The sequence below is a fragment of the Malus domestica genome, chromosome 02 (genome assembly GCF_042453785.1).
Source record: "Malus domestica chromosome 02, GDT2T_hap1".
Lineage (NCBI taxonomy): Eukaryota > Viridiplantae > Streptophyta > Magnoliopsida > Rosales > Rosaceae > Malus > Malus domestica.
The window spans coordinates 7,627,773-7,652,076 of NC_091662.1; the positions used below are offsets into that span (position 1 = coordinate 7,627,773).

Here is a 24,304-nt window from a genome sequence, read left to right on the forward strand (position 1 = left end):
GACTCTGTTCCTGTAGTTTTGAATTGTTGCATTTGCCGATTTAGCTTCGCTCGCATACTTGCATGATCTATGAGATTTAAGTCGGATGAATTCTGAATACATCAAGTCAGAAAGGTATCCCTTTTGCTTATCCCTTTCTTCTTGTTTTTCCATCAAATTGCAATACATCGGGTACATATTTGCTAGAATTTTGTTTCGTATTGTTGTAAACTAGCTGGGCATTATATATGATAAACAATTACGTCTACATCTTTCTATGCTACTATCCTTGTACATTTATGATTATCTTTCTCTATGGATACTCCAAATGATTAGAAATGAATCGCTGCTTGGTATTTTGATGATGGTGGTCTTCTAGTTTTAGAAATACTCCTTGTGGAATTCAAACCGTGTCGTTGTCTTCTGGCTGAGTTCATGTGATAGCACCTTCAGCTCCTTTGCCAACATTGGCATCCCACAGTAGAATACCCCTGCAAATTAACTGATTCGTTAAATCTCTCAGTTTTTTGTTTCGTTGCTCGAACGGATGTACGCTTAGGGTTTAGGAAACTGGGTTAGAAGTTTGTAAGACTTTCATCTCGTTCTGTTTTAAACATTTAGGTTGTGGTAGAATATATTTACCGACTGTTGAATACGGATGCTTGGAAGCTATCTTGGTAAACACTTGTTTCCAGTCTGGTCTTGCAAAGTGAGTTCTTACCTGCAATGCATGATTCAATGTTTGAAGGGTCATTAACTGCTTAAGAACCCAATTTACCTCTCCAACTGAAATAGCGATGAAGGATCATACTCGGGTGCCAGATAGGATGTCTACACCATGTTTGGCGTGGTTGAGAGCTTGGACCATGGTGATTAGAGTCGACCTAGCATCACCCTCTTCGTAGACACTTGTAAGATAGTTGTGTAGCTCAATCTGACCCTGTAATAAGAGAGAAGGTTAAAAGACTAGTAACTTAGCAGTAGAACATCATCAAAGTTGAAGATAATTATGATGTAAAATGGTAAAGAAATTCATTCATTACTCTGTGATCCATTTCTGCAACCTCGTCCATGACTCCTTTAAACCACTCAAAAGATCCAGGCTCTCTGGTAACCCAGTAGAAGTGAGCATTTGTAGTCTTCTGAGATTTCTTCTTGTCACCGGGCGTCAAACTTGAAGACATAAAACTACTCAGGCTGTCGTCTGATCTACTAGTTTCTGTATTTGAATCCTAGTTCATGATCAATGCACTGTAACTTAGTTATCAGAAACAGAGAAATGTATCGAAACACTGAAACATTGTACTCGAAGAGTCGGATATTATGAATTGTACCATTTGTTCTTCTGCTGTTCTTGCTCTGTCAAGAAGATCTCGAAGAATGCTTATAAAAGGGGTAGCTCCAATCCCAAGCCCCACGAGGAGCAAGACATCGTAGTGCTGGTAGTCCTGCGCTGGCGCCCCATATGGACCGTCAACAAACAATCTGGGTTGGCTGCTTTGATGTTGCATGTAACATTAATAATCCCATACATATACTGACTCTAAATCTCGGAAGGTAAAATATTGGTTCATACCCTCTCTGATCGATATTTCGCATCTGAGCAAATCTTGCTGGATGAACTACAGATGAATCATCTTCCTCCGCTATGGCTCGTTTCAATTCTCGAGTCCAGTCTCCTACTGTTCGGATGTGAACGCTGAGGTACTCGTCTCCTGGTGCGGAGGTAATGGAAAATGGATGCCTGTAAATAATAAAGGAATGGTTCAGTACTCATCGTTGTCCGGGTTCTTTTTCTAATTTACATTTCCTGAAAGACGAAGTTTAATATGAATCAGACTCACCATTCAAATGGGGAGATTGTAGGGCATTGAAGAAATATGTACTGCCCACTTTTGTACTTAAATCCAGGTGGTTTGGACATGATTAAGCTAATCACATTTCCGGGGAGGACCGAAACCTGTAAACAGAGTCAGAAACCAACAATCTCTAAACTATATGAACAGATTCGAGTTATATTTTCTTACCTTTAACATCTTAACTGAATAATGCTTCGATCTACATGTTCTCAGACTGCGCTCCGCTACATAGAGCAACAACGGAACACAGATGTACATCCATGTCTGCTAAGTAGTAAAACATTAATTACTCGATGCAATCAGTTAATAAGTAAATGAAATTTCTTCTGTGATTCTACTGTGTTATTGTTCACATTTCGTACCGTTTTCTCGTACCAGTTGTGGGCTAAATACAAGCAGCTTCCATGGATGATTAGCAAAATGTATACAAGACCTAGCAGATGGTGAGAATACCAGAATGCATTAAACCCAGTCAACTTGTTGAAGGGCGCAGGAAGTCTCACCATGTTCCTCCGAAATCTATGAGCTGCTAGTGTGAAGGAGATAGCTATTAAAATCACCATCAAAATTCCAGTCGCGCCTTCAGTTCCGGTGAGTAGGAATTCATAGGTGGGCTTTTTGTCATGGAAATCCGAGGATAGTGGTGCAAATTTTTCCGGCGAAGAGTTTACCAGGCGAGGAAAGTCGCACGCCAAATGGTTCCCGGCGTGAATGGTTATTCCAATTGCTATAGCAAATGCAATAATCTGTGGTAAAATAAGATCAGTACAAACAGAATGTCACATTGTTGTGTCAAAGAAAATTAAGAAAAAAAAGAAGACAAAACCAGCTACATATGGACCACAAATTGCACCGGTTTATATACAACTTATTGTCTGTTTAGTATTCCTAGTTAGTGAAGATTAGTGCTTACACCTTGTGGAAATTAATGTTGTCATCAAATGGGATGAAGGACCTGGCTCTTGTGGACCGAAGCCATGTCAGCGTGTTTCGACAGACTGGTAGGAGGACGAGAGCCATGTTAAGCTTGAGAGTCTCTGCAGCCCCTTTGGCCACTGGCAAGCAATAATGCATGACCTGAAATGTAGCCCTATTTTTTCTGTACCGGTAGAATTTCCATACAAAAAGGGAAGCCATTGCAACGACCCACAACAGTAAAATCCAACCACGCCGCCAATTCTCGAGTGCGAGACACTGAAGTGAACGGCTCAGTCTCCGGACCAGATTCTTGGGCTTCAAGGAACTGGTGTTCTGACTCCAAGTTACACTTGCTGTGCTCAATGGTCTGCTGTAGTTTATGTACACGTCTCTTTGTAGAAGCAGTGCTTCCAATTGCCATAACTGATAAAAGGGTATTGGTAAAACATCATCACTTTCCTGATTCAAGACCCTAGAAAGACGATAAATCTTTGAATGTGATGATCACATTGCCACTAGTAAATGAATACACGCGTTATGTTAGTGAATTGATAACGTGCCATGACAGTGTGACGGTCGCTGTTACAAAGTCCGATGACAAACTTTTATTCGAAGGTTGTTTTAATTTTACCTCGATGTAACCGAAATTTTCAGGATCGAGTTCTTCCATTATCAATGAAGCATACTCTTCAGCTTGTTCTTTGAGCTTCGATAGCTTGTTTGCAGAAGCACTGAGCGTTATAAGCTGTAATTGAAATAATTAGCAAAAAAAGGACAAAACGAAACTTCATTAGATTGTGCTAATTAGATTTAACTAATGCATGAAGTAGTTTAACTTATGTTTTTTTTTTTTGTAGTTATGCTGCAGTAAACAGTTTTTACCTCTTGAACTCCTTCACTCGTGATTCTTCCATCGTCATTGCTATCCGCCCTGAAAATTAAATAATAAATAAATTAGAAAACATCTTTTGACCAACTAAAAACCCAAGGAAAGTGATTTTCTCTCTAAATTTCTAGTTTTTCGATCCAACAAAAACCATGAGCAATTTTTTTTTTCCTAACCAGAGGAATACACAACCACAAATAACAAAAGGCAAAAGATACACACCGTTCAAAAGCATTTAATTACTTAACTTTTGTTTTAGAGCTGTTGAGATGGAGAAATTTTGTTAGAGTGTCTGGAATATAGAGCGGAACATCATATGTTATTATGCAATTAGAGGAAAGTATTTTTCAAATGTTCTCTAATTGTATAATGTATATAATATTTCGTCATGTATTCCGCGCACATTAAAAAAATCTCTCGTTAAGATGGGAAAGGTTGAAGTAGATAGAACACACAAAGACACAGCATAGTTAACCCTATGTGGGTAAGATTCTTTCTTTTTGGTCAACTAAACAAAAATGTCACACAAACACAATGCACAACTGCAAAAGGTAAAATGCCAAAACACAATCAAACACTCCAAGAACACAAGATTAATAACTCTCCAAAAGGGTGTGACTTATGAGTACCAATCACTTGATGTGTTGAATGCATTAATTTTGAATGATACAACTATAATAAATATGCTATGATCAGTCATATGTAGGGTTTGTAATAATCTTTTGCCATAAAATTATGCAAAACTCATGTACACATAGAACGTCTTAAACTCCCATACGTCACTGACTTTAGCACCTCTCAGGCTCTCACTAAGACAATAATATAAAAATTAAAAATATCAAAAGAAAAGAAAAAACATAGGTATAAGTTAGGTCAGTCCTCCTTTCCCTCAAGTTTCAGTCACCTTAAGATATACTAGATTAGTTTAGAATTAGAGCTCTGTCTGTCTGGACCGTCGATTTGTTAGAAACAAAATCATACAAACCTAATCAACGGCTGAGAATAGAGAGAAATGAGAGTGAGAGAGACCCACATGTCAAAGAAGATTTGAAGGCGCGCGTCGAAGCTGCTGTCGGAAATTTGCAACCAAAAGTCACGAAGCTCCTCTATCGTAATTTTGGTTATCTTCTGCCGCCGCCGCCTCGCCAATGCATCAAATATCCCCACCGCAAACTCCTCCGAGTCCCCCATCCCTTCATTTATACAAAATATCATCAATATTTTTCCCTCGCAATTTTCCGGGGAACCAAACAGACAAATTTACCTAATCTCAACTATTAAACTTAATTAAGATCAATTAAATAAACTTCTACGAGCACTTAATATTTTGTTTTTACACTATTTACCTATACATTCGCCGAAGTCTGCTCTGGCGAGCAAGCCGTCCTTAGCGAGCGACTCGAACCTCGCCTCCACTTGCTGCCATTGCTCCGCCGCGTCAGTTCCTCCGGCAGTCGTCTTGCTGATGAATCTAAGACCGTTGAGAGCTCTTTGCGCGCTCGATCTGGTCCGTTGAAGCTTGGCCTTCATCCTCCTCCCCTCGCGAGCCGACAGAGTGAACTCCACCACCGATTCCGAATTTGACGCCGTCGTCCTCGAAGACGCCGATTTCAGCCACCCGAACGTCCTCCGTACACTCCTCGACGTCGCGGACAGACTCCTCCGTAAAATCTCGTTCTCCGCCGCCGCCGTCAAGTCGTCGTTTGCGGGAGCGACGCTGCACACGACAATTGAGCCGTCGTCGTCGTCGTCGTCGAGCTCCAATGTGACTTCGACCAAGTCCTGGCTGAGGTCTCTGAGAAACTTCGGCAGCATTGCGCCGCCGACCGGTGACGGCGAGGAGGGTAACTCAAACCCAGGGGTGTAACTCGACCGCTTCGCGCTAGACGACGCCGTCGACGCCATTGTTTAATTATTATAATTCTTGAGGTTTTCTGTGTTTGCTTGAAAAAAATGAAATACTTAGGATTTTTCTAGCTCTAGAGAGAGATACAAGACATGCACTTCTTAACCGATTCGTCCCTCACAATTTCTACACAAGTCGTGCTACTGCCACCTCTCTCTCTCCAACTCTCTTTCTCTCTCTAGAGAGTAGTTGAGTTTTTGCTCAAGAACCTAAATTTGTCTCCACGACAACAATACTTTTCCACTTACTTACAACAATTATCTATATATATATAAACTAATTAAAATTTGATGATCTTTGAAAGCAAAGGAGAAAGTACATACTATATATACCTCCACGTACTATATTTTCCCCGCCAATTTTTTTTGCGTATAGATAAAGTGTGTTATTCGGATTTTATGATTTTGTAATGATTTTATAGGAGGAGCTTACCATCTAAAATTTAAGAAGAAACAAAGTTTACGTTAATTGCAATGTTTAGGTTAATTGTCAATGATTATTGTACATACGCACATGTTGTACAGATAAATATTTATTTATATGATGTATTTCTACAAGACAAAAACCCTAAAATTTATCTTTTTCCACCAACTACACTCTTGAATCTCACGTTTTAACTCTATATAAGGGGGTGGTGTTGTCGTAAATTTAGACTTGTATTTTATTTTATTTTACTCCATTGCAATACTAGACGATGACGTAAGTAGCTAGAGTGACGTGTACTGATTGTATGCATCATTTTGCAACATCACTTTATACAAAAATGTGTTCCTCCGAGCAACGCTCGTGGTATGAACATGTATACATAAATGGTTAAAATGCTTATTATCTTAATAATTGACTATAAAATAAAATATGAGAAATACTATATGTGTGTGAGTAGGGTTTATTTTTCAGACAGCTTTACTCTTGTTTATCCGGCCGGTGGTTCCTTCACTATTTTTATGCCTAACAATTGCCCATCGGTGGCTTCTCTAGTTTTAATTATACGTACGTGGACATATTCGTAGTGGTGATCACTGTTGTTGAGCAGTCAGTCTCAGACTCGATTTTTGATAGAAACATAACTATAGAGATATACCCAGCATAGCTTAATTACCAGCTGGAACCAAACATGCACACCTCTTTTTTTATTTATAAAGTTATCATTGTCTTTGACTGTTTAAGATTCTAAACAGGTTTCATTGACAAGTGCATTAGCTATTTAATTAAACTATTCAAATTGAAGTAATAGGATCCCTTGACTAATGAGTAGATGATTAAGTCTCATTTTTTCATTCCTTTTTTCAGAAGACTTAATCTCTCAATTTATATATATATAGATATATATGAGCTAATCTCGTTTAATTCTTTTAGACAATTTATTATAAAAATATACATATATACAAAAGTTGGTCTTTGTTGTTATGAAGTTGTCATACCTTACTACAACTTAAAAATGTATGTGTACGTACTCTCATTGAATTTGTTGCTTGGCTTATTTGATTTCCCATTTAGAAGATGCTTTAACAATATTCTTTTATTGTCCGAACTCAAAAAATTCTACAATGAAGTTAAATTTTGGGGCTGTTTGACATAGCTAATTAGAGCATGGCTTCAAGTTGACACATGTTCCCTCTTAGATTTTGGACATGATTTTATAATTACTTCAAATACAATTCAGAGACCTCAATTCGAAAAAAATCAGTTTAACCCCATTAAATTGAATGATAATATTACCTCCGTTGAAATGATATTCAAAATTGTAGATGTGAATTAGATTAGTTAGTCAAGTTAATGTGATTCGCCTTGTACATGAGTTCGAATCTCCCTCCTTTTGTATCAGAGCAGTTTAGGAAATTGCTTATATCAAAACAATATTTCAACTTAAAATTATTAATTATTCTTTTCTCATACATGTTATGGCATATATATATATATATATATATATATATATATATATATATATGAGAGGATACATAAAGATGACGCTTTGAATTTTAAAATATGTGGGAATTAAGAAATTATATATGGTAGCAAGAAGCTTTTAGTTTAGTTGGTTATAAGATCATATTCTCTGCTCTCTCGCGTTAAAGTCCTTCTCCCCAACATCTATTATGCACACAACACAAAAGATGCTGGTGCTCCAAATTTATGATTTCAGTTTAGTAGTTGATTGTGTATGAATTAGAGGGCATAAATAGAATAATGTTCAGTTAACGTCTGGAATTTTTATTTTCTATAATATGATACGTCTAGCTTATATTCTTCTTATTAGAAGGTTCGTGTCTTCCACTCCTGCCGCCCATGAAGGCAGCTCGTAATACACTTCACGTCAAAGATAGAGATTGGAGATTTGGTGGTGCCCTAACGTCACACGCATATGACCCTTCCATTTATTCGTATGTATGCTAGTTTTTTCATTTGATAGAGAATCAAGTTTTGTTTATAGCCAAACATTGTTCTATTTGTTAATACTATATACTATTGTTCCACTTGTTAATACTATATATGCTTAAGTATTATATTGTAAAGGTATTATTATGGACAAATACTTTGATCCATTTTATGGCAAGTATCATTTTATCCATTTCTTACCTTTAATGTATTTTAACTGTACAAATCTCATAACAAAAACTGTTTTTTTTTTAACATCATTTAAATACATTAATGTACTCTTAAGATAAAATCTCAACCCGTGGGGCTGCAGGTACTATGGATCTTCTGACTCCCAATTGGGAAGCAATAGCTTCTTGGACTAAGCTGAGCTGATATGATAGTCAGGCGAATGAAGCGAATTAATATCAAATTTAATAGTGTGTAACCATATATCTCTAATAACAAGCTAGTAACCAAGAGTTCATATATAACTCGATAAGTAGATAATCAGGGTAGTAGCTTCAATGTTTATTTGACAACTGTAGGTTTTGTAATAGTTTTGAAGCCTCCCTTCCTCTTAATAATAATGTTTTTTTTTATAAACACACACTGTACACAATATAAGAAAAACGAGATGAAGTTAATCATGTCATTTCGATATGCTTTTCGTTCAAGTTAGATACGGATGATGACAAATTATTGCTTAGGTCGAACTTAATTTATACGTGTCACTCTTTGAATCTGCGGCTCATGATTTGTTATAATTGATTTACAAATTACTTTAAAAAAGTTCTGCATGCTATCTCATCTGAAAGCTATAGCTTACATCCTCTTGTCGTCGTTTATGGAAAGAATGTCTATCAAGCACCAGAGACATTTGAGGGAAGTAACTCAACCAATCCATTGACTTTAACAAGTTTGATTAAAGATCTAACTTTAGGTAAACTTAATACTTAAAACTGTTCTGGAAAATTTTTGAGCTTGACGGTCACACTGCTATCTATGTTTGATGTTAATTACAAATGAACATGTATAATATGTACTGACGTATTGTGGATATTTTATGTACTATTAACAAATAAATACTCTTATATTATAAGTAAACTGGTAACACCACGTGACAATATTCCAATAGCAAAAAGCTCTTGTTAGAACGAGAACATTGTAAAATGGGAAGGATTTGTACTTCCAAACCCATTTGATCTTAATTAAATTCTTCCATTAATGTTTAATTTTTCTTGGTTAGAAAGCACATTTGAGGATGTACATACTTGAAATCCTATAGCAAACAAAGAAACCTTTCCATATGGCCTAGCTTGATCGATCTTGTACTCCTCTTCCTTCGTACTGAAAATATTGTACCAGGCAACAACAACATTAAATAAATTAAAGAAATTAAGATTTCTTAAGCAGCAATTTGGTCAATTAGGTGGAACCTACTAATCAACTAGAAACAAAATGCATGGTTTAATGTGGACATTTTGTGATGGTGATACACGCTGGATTTGGTAAACATCTAAGATTCCAAGCAAGTCTTTGGAATGACATGACACAAAATAAAATTAGTCCTTCAAGCAAGTTTTTGATGGTGATACATGCTGGGTGTGGCAAAATCTAAGATTCCAAGTAATTTAATCCTTCAAAATGAAGCAATTAATTTCATAGCTACTAATGCATTTCGTGTCCTTTCTCATTCCATTCATTTTATTTGCATGTTTCAATCTCAAAAATTTTAAATTGCCAGAAAGCTAAACAAACAAAATTGTATTAAAAATAATAAATAATCAGCAAGAATAATGGCGGATTCAGAATTTTTTTTTTCGGGGGTCGACTTGTGCACTAACACGAACCAACAAAGATAAATTTTCGCTCTTATTAAGAAGCTTAAAAGATAAGTCAACAGTCCATTTTTGCTTACCCATAAACCCTGATCCAACCTACCTCCATTCAGAATCGTGTCATGTGTCTAAAGCGCATGCATTCTTTGAATAATATTTTTTCTCAATGCATTCTTTGAATTATACATGGTTTTTTCTTGTTAGAATTGTTTTGAAGGGGGGTAAGGTTACACCAAGATTATGAGTGAACGAAGACTCATCAATAACCACCACAAATTCCCAATGAGAACCAACAGTTTCTCTATCGACCAAAAGATAAACCAATAGTTTCTCAACAGAATATTGATTGTGTTCCAAGATAACTAAATTAAAAGGAACTTAATTAGGTAAATGATCTTCTAGAGATTTAGGGCTCAATTCTATATAATTGACCCAAAAAATATTCAGCTCCATGTTGATCTCAATTATGTGGCCCATAAGATAAGAAAGTCTTTGTAATCCCGCAGGCAAATTAGTGGCCCGAGTCCAAAGATCATACTTATCATACACTATTGGCTGAGACTGCTGAGCTCCTCATCAGATTCTGTGATTTTTCTGACTGGTTTGGTTTCTATACTCCTCCAATGAAAGCAAAAGAAAATTGTAATCTATTCAGCTTATAGAGTAGACAGATAAAAGACGAGTTTCAAATCGCTATCCTTAAACAACTATATATTAACACAGCGGTAATTCATTTATCTATCTTGCGATTCAAGAAAATTTTACTGTATAAACAATAATGCATTGCATACATTACATTTTTTAACCATTGAATATGACAGATTTATCTTTTACCCCGGCATGATATAGAATGGTAGTTACTGAGAATTTAGTAAAGTATGTTATATATTGTTGTATGGTAAAAAATGATGCTTCTAAGTTAGAATCCATGCCTTCAAGTTTCATAAAGTAGCTTCTAGCATACATAGTAACATACTCTAATTTGGAAGCTTTAATATTAATGTCTTCCCTCTCCATCCTTATCAACAAATGTGGCTGGTAATGTATCCTTAAAAGTTAATTCATCTTTTTGGTCAGCTCAAAGACGATTCCTCAGCATTTGTGAGATGAAAGAACACAACAATGTTAATGAGTGCATGAAATAAAGATTACAAGAAGTTAACAACAATAAAAAAAAACCTTATTCTATTAAGTGAAGTCGGTTGTATGAATTCTAAAATGCAATTGCACTCAGTTTTGCGCAAGTCTTTTATTAGCTCCAAGGTTTAGGATTCATTATCATAGGAATTCGATATTAAAATGGAGTGTCGGCTGTCGACTACTTGACGTCCACCTCCTCCTCCTTTATTCAAGCTTGAAACCCGCAACATAAGATAAACTTAAACATGCGGAGTTGCATTATGCAATGATTAAGACCTACATTTTGTTTCAAAGATAATCTATTAGACTTTGGTCAAGTCATAATGCGTGGGTTCAAAGTTGCTTAAAGTCGTCCAAAGCTAATGGACGGTTTCTATTATATTTCAACCTACAAACTTAAGGTAGAGCTTATAATGTATACACTCTCATCACCCCGCTTTGCAAGTAACACGAAAAGGCCTCGTAGTAGTGTTGCAATCATTCCATATAGGCGTGGATATAATATTGACGTCAAATATTTTTTATTATTTATTGTTATGTTCTCGAATTGTCATAAAGATGTGATATTAGCGCTCTCGTAATGTGTTAACGTACACGCCTTATTATTTATTTATTCTTCTTAATTCAACTTTTACAAGTGAGTGTATATGTGTCTTCATCTCATAGGATGTAAGATGGATGGCTAGGATTGGATGGATGTAATTTGAATACTGCCAAGTTTAAATTGTAATAGCAATTAAGAGGAGTGAGACTTTTACTCACACTCTCGGTGGAATGAAACAGTGAAATCGTTTTGCAGAGTCATATTCTCTGCATTCTTCATCTCTCACTGCATCATTTTCTTTATTGGTGTAAACAGTTTTGAATTCATATTACCTGTGAGTCACAGCTCACAGGGAAGGTTAAACGTTTGTTTTAACACTAACATGGCCTCAGAGCCTTGTTGGGTCTGATTTTCTGGGCGTAGATCTTGTGAGGGTTTGCTCTAGCAACATTTCGTTGCAGAGAAAGTCAATGAAAGTGAGATCTTAGTCTAACATGGCTAGCTCTGGTGGAGGAGAGCTTCGCGCTCCGATATTCAACGGAGAGAATTTCGATTTCTGGCAAATTCGAATGAAAACAATTTTCCGATCTCACGAGCTGTGGAACATTGTTGAGATGGGTTTTCTACCTCCAGCGAAGGCGGCAGAGGCGGAGATGAAATTTCATCGTGAAAATTTGGTCAAGGATGCGAGGGCTCTTGGAATCATTCAAGGAGCAGTGTCGGATCAAATTTTTCCACGGATTGCAACTCTAGAAACTGCGAAGGCAGCTTGGGATATTCTGAAGCAAGAGTTCGTAGGAGATAAACAGGTACGATCTGTGAAATTACAAGGTCTTCGTCGTGATTTTGAATATACTCGTATGGGTGAAAGTGAATCTCTAACTACATATCTAGCTAGGTTGTTTGATTTAATAAATCAGATGAAAAGTTATGGTGAAGATCTTAGTAATCAAAGAATTGTGCAAAAGTTGTTGATCAGTTTACCTAAACCATATGATAGTATTGCTTCTGTTATTGAAAATACTAGAGATATTGATGTAATTGATGCACAAGATGTGGTTGCTATCCTGAAAGGGTATGAACTGAGATTAACTAGGCATGAAGAGAATAGCACTGAACGTGCATTTTCTAGCTTAGATATTTCATCTAAGAACAGTAAAGTTGGTAATCAGTTTACCAATACTGGTGGATCGAAATCTCTGAAGAATTTCAAGTTCAAAGGGAAGCAGTGGACTAACAAGTTCACCCCAGGTGTCAGGAATGAAGTAAATAACTCTGGAGGTGCTTGTAAATATTGTGATAAACTTCACTATGGAGAATGTTGGTTAAAAGGGAAGATTAATTGTCACAAGTGTGGGAAACTTGGTCATATTGCCAGAGTTTGTAATCTCAACAAGAATGTCCAGCAAGGAAACTTTGCAAACAAAGTGGTAGAACAAAAGAATTTTGAAAATAAGATGGGATAAGTTGTGAGTGATGCCTGGTATATAGACAGTGCGTGCAGTAACCATATGACTTCCAGAGAGGAGTTACTTGTGGAAATTAATAGAAGTATTAAGGCAAAAGTGCAAGTTGGCACATGGGTCCTTGTTGATGTGAAAGGCAAAGGAACCTTAGTCATTGACACTGATAAAGGGAAAAGGTACATAAGAAAAGTTATGTTGGTACCTGGAATTGCAGAGAATCTACTTAGTGTTGGACAGATGACTGAACATGGGTACTTTTTGGTATTTGGTGATTATAAGGTGGATATTTTTTATGACAGAACTCTGACAAATTTGGTGGTTAGTGTGAAGCAAAAGGGGAACAGATGCTTTCCACTTGTGTTCAAATCAAACGATCACTTGGTACTGAAAACCAATGTGCATCAGAGTAGTACAATGTGGCATAAACGGTTTGGTCACCTAAATTATAGGAGTTTGCAACAATTGCAGAAGCATGATATGGTTCTTGGGTTACCTGAAATGCATGACAGTGAAGGTGTATGTCAGGGATGTGCATTTGGTAAGAATCATAGAGTGTCTTTTCCAAAGGAGTTAGTTTGGAGAGCAAGAATGCCATTGGAACTCATACACTCAGATGTGTGTGGCCCTATGCAAACACCAACCATGAGTGGAAACAGATACTTTGTTACATTCATTGATGATCATTCGCGGATGTGCTGGATATATCTCTTGAGACACAAGTCAGATGTTTTTCATGTATTCAAGAAATTCAAAGCTATGGTGGAACTTCAAAGTGGCTTTTTCTGTAAAGAAATTGAGAACAGATAGAGGAGGAGAATTCACCTCAAATGAGTTTGATCAGTTTTGTGAAGCTTTGGGTTTGGAGAGGCAGCTTACTGTTGCATACTCTCCACAACAGAATGGAGTTGCAGAGAGGAAAAACAGAACTATAATGGAGATGACAAAGTGTATGCTTCATGAGAAAGGTCTTCCTTATAGTCTTTGGGGTGAAGCTGTGGTTACATCTGTCTATTTGCTCAACAGATGTCCTACAAAAGCATTGGAAAATGTGACACCTTTTGAGAAATTCAGTGGAAGAAAACCTGGAATTAAACACTTGAGAGTGTTTGGCTCATTAGGTTATTCCCTTATTCCAGGAAATCTGAGACATAAGTTAGATGAAACAAGTGTCATTGGTATTTTTATTGGATATGGCACTTGTGAAAATGGGTACAGGTTACTCAATCCTGAAACTCAAAAAGTAATTCTCTCAAGAGATGTTATTTTTGATGAGAATGGTAAATGAGATTGGGATAAACAGAAGATCAAAGACGTGTACATTCCATTTACTGCAAGTGAATCTTCAGAGATGAAAGAAACTGATGAGGATTTTGATTTCATGGAACAAGTTGTTACTGAAGGTTCTCAGACTCAAATTACAAATTCTTCATTCATTGAGTCTAGAAGTGCTAGTGACTCAATTCCTACACCTCAGGTTGATCATGCTCCTCTGAGATATAGAAATTTGAGTGAAATCTATGAAATATGTCATGTGTGTATTGTTGAACCAGAATCCTATTATGAAGCTGCACAGGATGAAGCATGGAAGAAAGCCATGGAAGATGAAATGAGCATGATTGAAAAAAATAAGACTTGAGAATTAGTGAAAATACCATCTGATAAACCTGTGATTGGTGTGAAATAGGTGTACAAAACTAAGTTGAATCTGGATGGATCGGTTCAAAAGAACAAGGTTAGGCTTGTTGCAAAAGGCTATGCACGAAAGCCCGGAATTGATTATAATGAAACCTTTGCACCTGTTGCAAGGTTGGATACAATCAGAACATTAATTGCACTGGTAGCAAAGAACAAATGGAATTGGATGTAAAATCGGCATTCTTGAATGGTGTGTTAGAAGAGGAAGTGTATGTCGATCAGCCAGATGGGTTCATTGTACAGGGAGAGGAAGATAAGGTCTACAGGTTACATAAAGCATTGTATGGTCTGAAGCAAGCACCAAGAGCCTGGTATGGTGAAATAGACTCATATCTTACACTATGTGGGTTTAAGAAAAGCACCAGTGAAGCAACTTTGTATACCAAGTGGAGGAAAGATTCAGAAATGATTATAGTATCCATTTATGTTGATGATATAATATACACTGGAAGTTGCCAAGAATTGATGAATGTTTTTAAATCTGATATGATGCTCAAATATGAGATGACTGATCTTGGACTCTTACATCATTTTCTTGGTATGGGAGTAATGCAAACTGAGGAGTATATTTTCATTCATCAGAGAAAGTATGCTTCCTCTCTACTGAAGAAATTTGGACTTCAAGATTGTAAGTCAGTGAGTACTCCATTGGTTTCAGGTGATAAATTGAGAAAAGAAGATGGAAGTGAGACTGCAGATGAAGCTCAATATAGACAAATTGTAGGCAGTTTGCTGTATCTCACAACAACTAGACCTGATATAATATATGCTGCATGTCTGCTATCACGATTTATGCATTGTCCAACCAACAAGCACTTTGGGATAGCAAAGAGAGTACTAAGATATGTTCGAGGAACTCTTGATTTTGGATTGGAATACAAGAAAGGTGAATGGGCAATCTTAGTGGGATTTTATGACAGTGATTGGAGCGGTTCTGAAGATGATATGAAAAGTACATCCGGGTATGCCTTTACATTTGTCAGTGGAATTTTCTCTTGGTCTTCAGTCAAGCAACAATGTGTTGCATTATCCACAGCTGAAGCAAAGTACATTAGTGCATCTGAAGCAACTACATAGGCTACTTGGTTGAGATTTGTGTTGGAGGACTTTGGTGAAATGCAAACAGTTGCAACACCAATGAATTGTGACAATACTTCAGCCATAGCTATCACTAAAAATCCCATCTTTCATCAGAAGACCAAGCATATCAACAGGAGATACCATTTCATAAAGGAAGCACTGTAGCAAGGAGTAATTGAGCTGTTGCACTGTCCTACGAAAGAGCAAATTGCTGATATTTTTACAAAGGCATTGGCAAGGGAACAATTCAGTTATTTGAGGGAACTTCTTGGAGTGAAATCAGTTCACAATTTAAAGGGGGCTGTTAGTGTGTAAATTGTGGTATGATGTGGCAGTTGGTTTCTAGCTCATATGGCTAGGATTGTGTGTATGCTTTCTTATTAAGTCTCATAGGTCTTAAACAAGTGAGTGTATATGTGTCTTCATCTCATAGGATGTAAGATGGATGGCTAGGATTGGATGGATGTAATTTGAATACTGCCAAGTTTAAATTGTAATAGCAATTAAGAGGAGTGAAACTTTTACTCACTCACTCTCGGTGGAATGAAACAGTGAAATCGTTTTGCAGAGTCATATTCTCTGCATTCTTCATCTCTCTCACTGCATCATCTTCTTTATTGGTGTAAACAGTTTTGAATTCATATTACCTGTGAGTCACAGCTCACAGGGAAGGTTAAATGTTTGTTTTAACACTAACATTAACGTACACGCCTTATTGTTTATTTATTGTTCTTAATTCAACTTTTACATTCGCTTTTATGTGTGTAGTTAATACGGAGTGAGAAAGGAATCAATGAATGCAAAATAACAATTGAGGAGTGAGAAAGGAAAAATAATTAAAAAAAAAGTGATGCTATGAGTTCGCATTCGTATCTTGGTATGATTTAATGATATCGTATAGTAGCGTTTTCCTCCAAAAAGAAAAAACCCAATAAAAACTAATGACTTGGCATCTCATAAACAAAGACTTGGCATGGGATTGGACTCAAAGCACGTGGAAAAGCCAGAACTCAAAAACGAAAAGCAAAAGCCATTGCCCTTGTACACACAAAAGGTCGTTCAAAGTTGAGAGATCATCAGCTATAAATATGCTCCTCTGTTTTTCATAACATCTCTTCTCTGCCAAGTCCTCATAATTTTCCACTTCATCAAATATAAACACACTTTTGTGTTTTTTCCTTTTTTTTTTCGGTCTCACGAGAAAACAAAAATATAAATTTATTTATTTGGATATAAACGAAGAGAAGCCGTTAGGTTTGTTTGGTTCCTAGGAGAACAGAAAAAACAGTCCTCCGAAAGCGTAGGCAGAGCGAGTGAGAAGGAAAATTTGGCTCCGAAAATTGATGGGATCACAAAAGTAGTAAACTGTAAAACTCCCAAAACATTAATCTCCCTTTTCTCTCTGGGATTTATTTTCAATTATTATTAGCGAAATTTAGATTTTTTTTTTTTGAAAAGAATCTCTCTTTGGAGAGCTAGAGCTCGCTGTGTTATTTCCTTCCGAAGCTCCCATGGCGTTTCTTCATCGGGTTTGCAGTTGATGTCCTCCCCCTCCTCAGGTAATTACATTTTTATTTGATATTCTCGTTTGGATTCATGGGTTGAAATTGTAATTATCAGATTTATTGGCTTCTTTTTTCTGTGTAGCATTTTGATAGTGGTTGTTTTTGGTCATTTGGGTTCTTTTTTATACTTTCTTTTGGGTTTTTCAATTTGTAGATCTTGATTTGTGAAGTCAAATTATCACATCTGACATTGAACTGAAATTACATTCCTAGAGGGATGAAATTATATATTTGATTGAAATTTCATAAGGAAAGATAAAAGGATTCACTTTTCAAAATACAGAAATATTACCATTTTGCTATTTCATCTTATATGAATGTAAAATCTCAGAAATCGATGTAGGGATGGTTAAAGTTTGGAACTTGGTTGCAGACGTGGGTTTTAGCACGTTGGCAGGGGCGGATGTGCTTCTCTCTTATGTACCCAAGTTCTAATCTCCTTCCCTGGAGATCGGATTAGCTTAAAGTAGAATATCGTTTATAACATTGTGTCAAGAAAACAAAAAGTTTGGAACTTGGTTGTATACTTTTGGTATGGTAGATAATAATGATGTTGATGATTTGAATTATAATGATGATGGTGAATTGAATTTAATCCTTTCATAGTGGAAGAATATCTGATGAGACCTTGTCGTGTGGAATCGTACAATCTGATTTCTTTGTTGGGATTCTTTCAACAATTGTGGTAAAACCAGTAGCAATGAATGAAAATGGTGGCACCAAGTTGACCGGAATCAGGCAGATTGTCAAGTTCAAAGAAATTCTGCAGAAGTGGCAAGCTGTCACGCTTGGCTCGAGGGCAAACAGCCCCCGAGCCAAAAGTAGTCCCCATTCTGAAAAAAGAGAAGGGGAGAGCACCACTCCCCGTTCTGAACGAGGCCATGGGGGCATTTCACCGGCAATTAGCAAGAGGCTAACAAATGTTATTTGTCATTCCGACGAGGATATATGCCACAGTCCCGAACCGCCACCTGATGTCCCCCAAGGGTATTTGGCGGTGTATGTTGGACCGGAGCTTCGGAGGTTCATCATTCCCACTAGCTACCTCAGTCACTCCCTTTTTAAAGTATTGCTGGAGAAGGCTGAGGAGGAATATGGGTTTGATCATGGCGGCGGGCTCACAATCCCATGTGAGACTGAGACCTTCAAGTACCTCTTGAAGTGCATGGAGAACCATCAGAAAGCTCACCCTGATGACATCCCAGGTAAAAAAACCACATACTTTACCAGTTACCTTTACGTTTTAGTGCCTTATAGATCAAGTCATCATCCTCTTTGATACCCATAATGAATTCTAAAACTATCTAAACGCCAGTATATCTCAAGTCAATCACACACTCTCACACGTTTCAACTTAATTTCTCATATGGATGTCCGTAATTAAGATAAAATAACGACACAGTGACATCACATGTGCGTAAAAGTACTCCGGAAATAGGTTCTTGATTCATTTCAATTTGATGGGTCATGGATCCACATTGCATAAATAATATTTTTGTTTTCTTCACGAAATAGGTTGCTAGTTTTATTGATGTTAATTTGGTATTGTTGGTGGTTTTGCAGCTGGAGACTGGAAACTCATTCAATGAAGAGTAAGTGATCGTGATGAAGCTTTTTATTAGTGGTCCAGGTTTTTAGGGGTGTGGTTTTCTGGTGTAAAAGCAGGGTCTCTCCTTGTATTCAGACATCTTTTTATTTTTCTCTTTTTATTTTTAATTTTTAATTAAAGAACAATTAACTAGAGAAACTTTAGTTAGATATTTTTAAAGGTGTGGTGCCTACAATTTGGTGCTTAGAGTGGTGGTATTGTTAACCTCTCTATTTTCTCTGATTGAATGTTACCTACATCTGATGTTTGATCCTCAAAGTATGAAACACATTTGTCACAATATATGCCAAATATTAATTAATTTCCTAATAAATATATGGTTATAGCTAACAAGTTCTAGCCAGCTTAAGAAATGATTTTACACGCCTTTTTTCGCCTCCACTATCTTTGTTTACTTATGTCTCTTTATTTTCTTTTGTTTATTCGATTCAAATGTCAAAAATAAACATGAATGTGCATAATAAGAAACATCGTTTCGGGTGATAATTTGATGTCACGTGCTTAAGGACAATATCCATGTAAAATCTCTCACCTTCTCTCTTCACATGGTTTCCAGGATCACAATCCTTAATCTACATAATTATTTTTCCAGTGGCCGTTGCTAATTAAGGTCATAGTTAATATTATATACAACCTGATGGCAGTTATCATGTGAAGGACCAAATCAAACTGCAGACTTTATTTTAATGAGATATACAACTTCATAATCGATAATAGCTAAAAATCTCTCATCGTCTATTAGTACAAAGACCGCATTGTATAGGACCTACAAAAGGTTAAACTGCTTGAGCCTTGGAATCGTGTACTTTTTTTGTTTTTGGGTTACATAAAAGGGTGAATCATCATAAACTAGCTCAAAGAGTTGTTACAATTAAGGTGAATCCTAAAAATTCCATCATATCATCACATAAACAATCTATATTTAGGTTGATTCTCAAAACATTGGTACCCGAGATTTATATTACAACTCCAATTAACAAGATCATTTGTAATCATGTTTTTACTTTAGTATACATGAATTAATTTGCAATAATCAATACATGAATAAAATTGTCTGCAACACTGCACCAATACATTATGAGGAGTGACATTCGTACTCTCTTTTATCTTTATGCACTCGTCTTCTTAATCTATGCATTACAATTATTCTTTTATTTATTCAATTCAATAGTTTAAAAAATTGTAAGAAGTGAAAATAGGAGTTCATAAATCATTCTCTTACAAGAGAACTGTGCAAGCAAAGGGTCGATTTGAGGGGTGGGGGTGTTGTCTGTCTGGGTTGGGGGAGAGAAGCTTTTCCGCCGCACTGCCGCAGCAGGAATAATCATAAATCATACAAAGCCAAGTTTTCAAATTAAAAGGCTAGGCTTCTTCCAGGGAATTATAGTCTTTAATTTTGCATTCCGGGTTGTACATGTCGGCCAACTTGGATCACATATCAAAGATTACGAAGAGGAAAATTATAGCCAAGTTGGAACTTATTTTGGAAGCCCATTTTACCCAACACTCCGCAATGCCTCATTGATATTACTACCGGGTTAATCGTTTCGAGGAAATATGTACACATAAGCTTCTAAAGGTACCAAAAAATTTCATCACTCTACAGCCAATAGAAATATGCATGATAGGATTGAGATAATGTCACTTTTGCGTCTTTGTGGCATGCAAATTTCTCTGCCATTGACATATATGCTTAAACCACACTAGAATTACTGGCACGGTTGGAACTTAATGCGATAATTTAGAATAGAGGAGGTGGAAGAAAAAAAAAATTAGTTGTGGTCCTTGTGGAAGAGAGAAAATTCGTAGTAAATAGTTGTTTAGTTACAATGATAATTATATGATGTGGTATAACTCCTAGCTAACCCCAAGGGATTGGTCTAGTGGAAACGAGCAAGGAGTTGAAGCCTCCAATTCGAGTTCGAGCTCCCATGGATGCATGCATTTTGGGGTCATCAGGTTTGTTTTGGTGTAAGGTTTGACCGGGAGACAAAAATATGACCGCCTCGTACACTATTAAAGCTGCATGAGGATGTGGATTAGTTTGTTACCAATGTGTGATGAGTTATCTCCTCTATTCAAGAAAAAAATCAAATACTATGTGGTGTATAGAAACCCCAATTTTCACTAAATAATCTGCTTTTCTTGCAAAGTTACAAGCTTACAACATGGGGTAAACTACATACAAATGGTAAGACACTTACAGGAGAGCACATTAATGCTGGCCTGGCTAGTTTCCTTTGACCTTCAACCTAGTATTCCTCATTTTATTTACTACATTGAACACACATATATATACTGATGATATGAGCAGTATACATATATATAATTCAGAGCTTGGGAGGTGGGAGAACCCACTTTGTTCCTTTGATGAAAGTCAGGCTGAGAAAGGGCTTTGCTTCTTCATCAGATAACATTCTTGCATACTTGACCCGACCCGATGAGCTCGAACCCGGTCCCATACACTTGTACTCTCCATAATACACAGTCCTACAACAAAATCACCATCATCGTCGCTTAAACTTATCATTTGTATTTTTAATAAAGTTAATATACATGTTATATATTCTTATTAGACTGTCTTATGATGCACATATATATTTAAATTATCGAACAATCATGTTAATTTTTGCTTGAACATAAATTTTTAGTGTGACATTATAAATCTAGCAAGATAACATTATTAAGAGGGTGCTTACTTATCGCGCTCGGTATGCATGTAGTCAGACCATCCTTGTTTATTGATGAGAGAGCCCATGTATGCGTAAGCAAACACAACCCTAGGTCTCTCCCTCCAAGCTCGCCCAAGAAATGTGTCACCTGTCCCCGTTATGTTGCAATGCACAAACGCAAAACCACTATCGTCTTCCACATTTTCCCTAGCATGTGCCGTTATCACCCCCATACCATTTGCAACTGAATGTATCGTATTATTCTGCAATACAAAATATTCATTAATTCTGAATCTAAAACTAATAACAATATTTACGTACAGTTATAAAATTGTATTCTAATTTGGCTAATTAATTGGGTTAATTTTAATTATTCAACGAATTACCAAGTAGAGGGATTTGCCATTGCCAAAGATGAAATCGACCGTGCCTTGGACGTGGCAATCCTTGAAGAAATGTCTCCCCCTATCATCCAATAACGTGTCCTGAAATCCTATGAACCTGCAGTTGTGGAACGCTGCCTTGTCTCCTGATATCCTCATCGCCACCGCCTGTGCCCCCGGCCTTATTCCGTCCGGCATCGGAGCTGAATTCTATAAAAAAAACAAACACACCATGCATGCATGATCATCATTAGTCGAATTATAGAACTCTTTATTTTACAAACTTAAAAGAAAAATATAATTGAATAAACTGGTAGTTAAAGCTGATTTATTCATCTTCACATGTTTTTGCCCCTCCTAGTCCCTATTAAAATCGTGGGGTTTTTTTTTTTTTTTTCTTTTTCTTTTCTCTGTCACCAGGAAAGCTGCCGTGTCTATAGATATTTTGGTTTTGCAGATTAGCATTTTCCATGCTGCAGTTTACACTTCTGGCCATTTTTGTGACTAGGTCATGATTAAGTTTCATCCACAAACCATCAAACGATATCCATCAATTAATATCATCGTATCTCATATGTATAACGCGTATCATTAATATTTTCATTCACACAGCTTCAATCACAGTGGCTTGATGATATGCAGATCTACACCTAACTCAAGTTCAGATTCACCTTTTCGTAGCTTAGATTAGATAATCAAAATATCGTTTACAAATAAAATAGTGCCTTGATGACGTAATGACTAGCGTTTCAAAAATGTACCATATGATGATGAAGTAAGATTGTAAGATTTTAATTAGGGCAACTAATTTGTTAAAGAAAATATTGCATTGCTAGTGTTTTTAAAGGGAAGCAACAACCAAAACATGTCCAAGACTCCAAACCTATTTCAGGGAAAGGTAATAAATCTTAATAGCCAGATCCATTCGTCATACTTTTCCTAGGTCTATCTCTCCATTCCCTCATGACCTCATCACTGAAAATAACCACAAACAATGCCATATATGCATTCCGTTTTGTGTTCTTTCTTTTTCTTCAAGACAGCTAGCAATAGATATAACAACACAAAATGTGAAAAATAAAACAAAAGAACAATTTTTTCTTTATGGAAAATAATAAAAGTATTTGAACATACAAAATTAACATATTTGTTAATACTCTCTAATACAGAGCGGATCATTATATATGAGTTCCTCCTATCTATTAAGGGTAATGATATTCACATACTCCTTTTTACCTCCTACACACTCTTGTTAATTTTTCTCTATTGATCTTCTTCAATTTATGTAATCCGACAACCGAAGAATTGAGAGAAGTATGTGAGAAATAAAAATAGATGTGTGGATAACATCATCTTATATTAAAGAGTATGTCAACAAACAAATATGTCAATTTTATTTGTCAAAATAGCATCGCCAAATAATAACGCACATGCAGATCAAATATCATGTTAAGAAATTCCAACGACCAAAAAAAATAAAATCATGTTAAGAAACGACATCAGAATTAAAAGAATTATGAACAAAACGCAAAAACCATCATGACATGATATTATAACTCACCACGAACGCAATATTGACGGCCACGAAGTAGTCGGACTCCACCGCCACCGTGGAACTATTCCACGTCCCGTACTTCAACGCCGTGCCATCGAACGTGATTGACGGCACGTCGTTCTGGTCCCCGTAAAACGTCACGAACGGCTTTGACGCGTCAACAAGAACCTTCTCCGTATACACGCCCCCGCCGATGAAAACCACGACGCGCCTTGTGTTCCCAGAAGGAATGCTGTTGACTGCGTCTGTGACGGTTCTGAATTGGCCGGTTCCGTCTTTCCTGACGGTTATGATTCTGACAATTTCCTCGGCAGAGAGAAGTTGGGCGTCGAAGCGGAGAGTGGTTTGGGTGGCCTTGCGGTTGGCGTAGTCCCTCATGTTGTGGGCGATCCACGAGTCGAGTTGGGAGAAGTTAGGTGGGATGAGGTTGGGGCGACTCAGCCCGAGTTGAGGTGAATTTATGAAGATGTTGAGAACCAGAAGAAATGCTAATAGTGGTGCCATTAGTGAATTCTTGGATCTTGAAAATGTTTAGGGTTTGATTGATTTGATGGGTGAGGAGTTGGTGGTGTGGGAATGTTTAGAGAGGGAAGGAATTTAGAAAGTGGAAGAACAAAAATAAAAGACGTACGGACACAATGCTATACGTGCAGCTTGTTCCTGAATTTCATGCTTTGGTTTTAAATGATTTTTTGGATTGTTGTATATGCTTATATAAACTTGGTGTTGGTGAGGATGCAAGAAAAAGAAAAAAGTTCTTGCATCTCTCTTGTATATGTTACACTCGTCATGATTCTTGATTTAACTCGTGTACGAGTTATGAGGATGGTTCGTGTGATCAGAGTTTTCTT

The 24,304-nt window shown here is 36.8% G+C and overlaps 3 protein-coding genes across 6 annotated transcripts; 1 reads left to right on the plus strand and 2 right to left on the minus strand.

Moving 5' to 3' along the window:
- Positions 1–90: 90 nt before the first annotated feature.
- Positions 91–5,790, minus strand: LOC114819751 (respiratory burst oxidase homolog protein E-like). Of its 2 annotated transcripts, XM_029089365.2 has the most exons (14): positions 4,989–5,790; positions 4,676–4,835; positions 3,639–3,687; positions 3,388–3,501; positions 2,754–3,179; positions 2,201–2,584; positions 2,007–2,102; positions 1,824–1,939; positions 1,556–1,723; positions 1,314–1,473; positions 1,023–1,211; positions 791–919; positions 622–700; positions 91–470 (listed from the first exon to the last, which is right to left on the minus strand). In XM_029089365.2, exons 1-14 carry the CDS (start codon positions 5,545–5,547, stop codon positions 361–363), a joined length of 2,739 nt encoding a protein of 912 aa, XP_028945198.1. In that variant the 5' UTR covers positions 5,548–5,790; the 3' UTR covers positions 91–360. The 2 variants fall into 2 exon arrangements, with proteins under 2 accessions (XP_028945198.1, XP_070663595.1); XM_070807494.1 differs by lacking the exons at positions 91–470; positions 622–700; positions 791–919 and having other exon boundaries at positions 1,036–1,230; positions 4,989–5,771.
- Positions 5,791–16,718: 10,928 nt separating this feature from the next.
- On the plus strand, positions 16,719–19,125 carry LOC103453925 (uncharacterized). Of its 3 annotated transcripts, none has more exons than XM_008393535.4 (3): positions 16,719–17,228; positions 17,841–18,439; positions 18,798–19,125. In XM_008393535.4, exons 2-3 carry the CDS (start codon positions 17,935–17,937, stop codon positions 18,821–18,823), a joined length of 531 nt encoding a protein of 176 aa, XP_008391757.2. In that variant the 5' UTR covers positions 16,719–17,228; positions 17,841–17,934; the 3' UTR covers positions 18,824–19,125. The 3 variants fall into 3 exon arrangements, with proteins under 3 accessions (XP_008391757.2, XP_008391743.2, XP_008391750.2); XM_008393521.4 differs by having other exon boundaries at positions 16,780–17,228; positions 17,930–18,439; XM_008393528.4 differs by having other exon boundaries at positions 16,791–17,228; positions 17,933–18,439.
- Positions 19,126–20,950: 1,825 nt separating this feature from the next.
- On the minus strand, positions 20,951–24,292 carry LOC103406973 (putative pectinesterase 63). Its single transcript, XM_008345941.4, has 4 exons — positions 23,460–24,292; positions 21,902–22,108; positions 21,543–21,778; positions 20,951–21,333 (listed from the first exon to the last, which is right to left on the minus strand). The coding sequence occupies exons 1-4, from the start codon at positions 23,955–23,957 to the stop codon at positions 21,174–21,176; spliced, it is 1,101 nt and encodes a 366-aa protein (XP_008344163.2). The 5' UTR covers positions 23,958–24,292; the 3' UTR covers positions 20,951–21,173.
- Positions 24,293–24,304: the final 12 nt, after the last annotated feature.